Genomic DNA, 3007 nt, shown 5'->3' with positions numbered 1-3007 from the left:
CCTCCTAGTCGTTCGAGTACTTTCAGCTAGGAGCCTAGGACATTGAGACATATCACAGACGAAATAACATCTTTAATTAATTTGCATCGGACGAAACCTCTTTTATCGGTGGTAACAAACAAAGCAAGAGCCAGAGCAAATTTCTCCGAGTCCCTCTCTCTCTTTCTCAAGAGTTTCTTTGCCTTCAAGAGCCAGAGCAACCACCATGGAAAGGAAGGTCTGTGCTATTTCCTTTCATTTCTTTTCATCCAATAAAAAAATGTGTCATTATATTGCATAATTCATTTCACTTTACACTGAAACGTGGTTTTTTGCGTTAATGTGTGACTTAATTTCTGCAGCACAAATTCAAGCCAACTTTACCTAAAAGGAAGCTTGGTTCGACTTCGAGTGCTGCTGCTCCTACTCCCACTCCCACTGTAACCTCTTCTTATTTCTTCTTTGGTGATATTTTTAAATTAGCCACTTTTATTTTAATTAATCTCTTAGTCATGACTTAATTAGCATTTACAGAATTCTTGCATGGCTTCTTCTTCTTGTTATTACGGTGTAATTACGTTTGATCCTTTGTCATTTGTGAAGTTCCCAATATTAATTGGAATTTAACACGGTATTGAACTTACAAAATGTTTTGTTCATATTCTTCCTCTTACACTTATCAAAGAAAGATAAGAACGGAAATTAAAAGAGAAAATTGAGAGGATGCATGGCAGACAATGTAATAGGAAAAGAAAAAATAAATAAATGAGAAAATATATGAAAATAAAATGATAAAGAAAATACATATAGTAATGACGCTGCTTTTGCTTTTTCTTTCCCTTATGGCTAAAGTGACAATTATTTAATTTGCTGTTTATTATCTATATTGCAGGAACAAACTCAAACTGAATCTATATTGCAGGAACAAATTCAAACTGACGAGGAATCAACTGAATCTTATGACGACGAGGAATCAACTGAATCTGTTGACGACCTCCTCGTCGATCCTCTAGCAGGTAATTTTTCATTTTTTTTATGGAAATACCACGTGAGCATTTTGATTGTGATGAGTATATATATGGGCAAAATTGGGTTGTATACCTGTTTCAATAATATATTTCTTGAACACGTAACTCCTCAACTTTTTTTTTTACAAGAGGAAAAGTGGGTCACTCCTCAACTAGTTGACGGTGTTAAAGTAATAGTGATTATTTATTTTGGATAATTTATATAAATATATTTTTCAAATACACTGATGCATATAAATTGAGATACTTTTTTAGCAAGAAGAAATGTTTTTTCAATTATATATATATATTTGTTTAACTCTAATGCAAGGTTAGTGTAAACACAACATATATTCAAAAGTAGTTATATTTATTATTTATTTTAACTAAATTAAAAACTTATTTTATAATGCAGTGACCAATAATTGGATGTAGGTGTAAAAAACACATTTTTAAATTTCTAGAGATCGGTGTTTTTTTATTGAAAATCATAAGCTTAATGATGATAATACTTTTCATGTTTTATTTTAGTTTAATTTTTATGTACGGACGACGTAATTTTTTCCACATACATCAAAATTAAGTCTTTCTAGATTTCGTAATAAAAATTTTTAAATTAAATTTTAATCATGACATGGTGAATTGATAAATTTTAATTAGATGATTGTGTAAAGCTTTTATGCGGTGTAGTAATTAATTAAACTCACCCTTTATTATACATGGTGAAAGGTTTAAAGTTAGGCGAGGAGATATACCCAGAGATATACCCAGCGTGGTCAGACGAGGAAGATTGGAAGATTGAAGATGAAGAAGAAGTGCTACCTGCAACCCGACTCGGGTTAACGGTACTTAGTTTCCTGAATGCCTTCTTTTTTCTATTTTTATTGTTGAATGTCTTCTAAATATATGTTCTTAATTATTATGCTGTTATATATAACACCTAAAAATTTTAACAGGAGAGCAGTGAGGAACCTAAGCTGCTTTTATTTAAGTTTCCTTCATCTCTACCAATTAAGAAGGAAAATCTGAAAGGGAAAGAGAAAAGAGGGTATCTCTCCAAGATTGAAGTAGTGGATTTGAATGATTTACCAAGTGGAAAAATGGGTAAGCTGCAGTTGCGTGAAAACGGAGATGTAAAATTGAATCTCGGATCAACAGTTTTGGATGTAAGTACTTGTTGTTTTAAAATTGTCAATTATTACATTTAATTATTACATATATAATATGATTTTATTTCCCACAGGTCACTGCTGGTATGGATTGTATGTTCCCTCAAGATTTGGCAGCAATGAAGATTGGTGAAAAAGAGTGCCTAAATGTAAGCCACCAAATTGGCCGGAGGGCAGCTATTGTCACGATTGAAGATGATCCTCAAGAGTGAGGATTAAGTCTCCTGAATCATGATATTTCACTTCTTAGGGACATCTTAAACCATGAACTCTAATTATATGTACTGTTTCTATTCGTATGTGTACTATTCTGGATTAACCTTAGCGCACGATGATTTTCTCTTTTTATGGAGTGAGGACTAAGTCACCTGAAACATGGGATTTCACTTCTTAGGGAGTTAAACCATGAACTCTAATGATATGTACTGTTTCTATTCCTATATGTACTATTCTGGATTAACCTTGTCGCACATCTCACAGGAATATTTAGAATCCGTTCCAGAATGTGTTTCATCACATCTCAAAACATGTTTTATTGGTTCTATTTTAAACCTTGAAGATGATTTCCGGTTTGCTGCATATATTATGAAGAATGCAAAGGTTTTACAAACCATGACTATGTGCTCTTGCCCGGCTCAATAATAATACTTCTAGATGGTGGCGTTGTTGGTCTAATTCAGGAGAGTATCGCAATATTCTCTAAATAATGCAAGCTCAATTGTTGGGGTTAGATGGATTTTTCTTCTTTCATTAATTGATGATGGTGGAGGACACCAATTGATGTAGGTGTTTGGAATTTTCAAGTGTGAGTAAGTCCTACATTGGAAGCTAAGGATAAGTTCGAGTGGTTTA

General features: G+C 32.9%; 1 protein-coding gene across 1 annotated transcript; it reads left to right on the top strand.

Annotated features, from left to right (window-relative positions):
• Positions 1 to 205: 205 nt before the first annotated feature.
• Positions 206 to 2625, top strand: LOC130737230 (uncharacterized). Its single transcript, XM_057588986.1, has 6 exons — positions 206 to 217; positions 342 to 419; positions 872 to 995; positions 1716 to 1831; positions 1943 to 2152; positions 2230 to 2625. Exons 1-6 carry the CDS (start codon positions 206 to 208, stop codon positions 2365 to 2367), a joined length of 678 nt encoding a protein of 225 aa, XP_057444969.1. The 3' UTR covers positions 2368 to 2625.
• The last annotated feature ends 382 nt before the right edge of the window (positions 2626 to 3007 follow it).

This window comes from Lotus japonicus, chromosome 2, assembly GCF_012489685.1.
Source record: "Lotus japonicus ecotype B-129 chromosome 2, LjGifu_v1.2".
In the NCBI taxonomy this organism is placed as follows: domain Eukaryota; kingdom Viridiplantae; phylum Streptophyta; class Magnoliopsida; order Fabales; family Fabaceae; genus Lotus; species Lotus japonicus.
This window is presented reverse-complemented; position numbering and strand designations above follow the sequence as displayed.

Excerpts from the sequence above, each read along its gene's own strand:
- LOC130737230 (XM_057588986.1), top strand. Across the intron at positions 996-1,715 it reads CCTCGTCGATCCTCTAGCAG|GTTTAAAGTTAGGCGAGGAG; the intron begins GTAATTTTTCAT and ends ACATGGTGAAAG. Across the intron at positions 1,832-1,942 it reads CAACCCGACTCGGGTTAACG|GAGAGCAGTGAGGAACCTAA; the intron begins GTACTTAGTTTC and ends AAATTTTAACAG.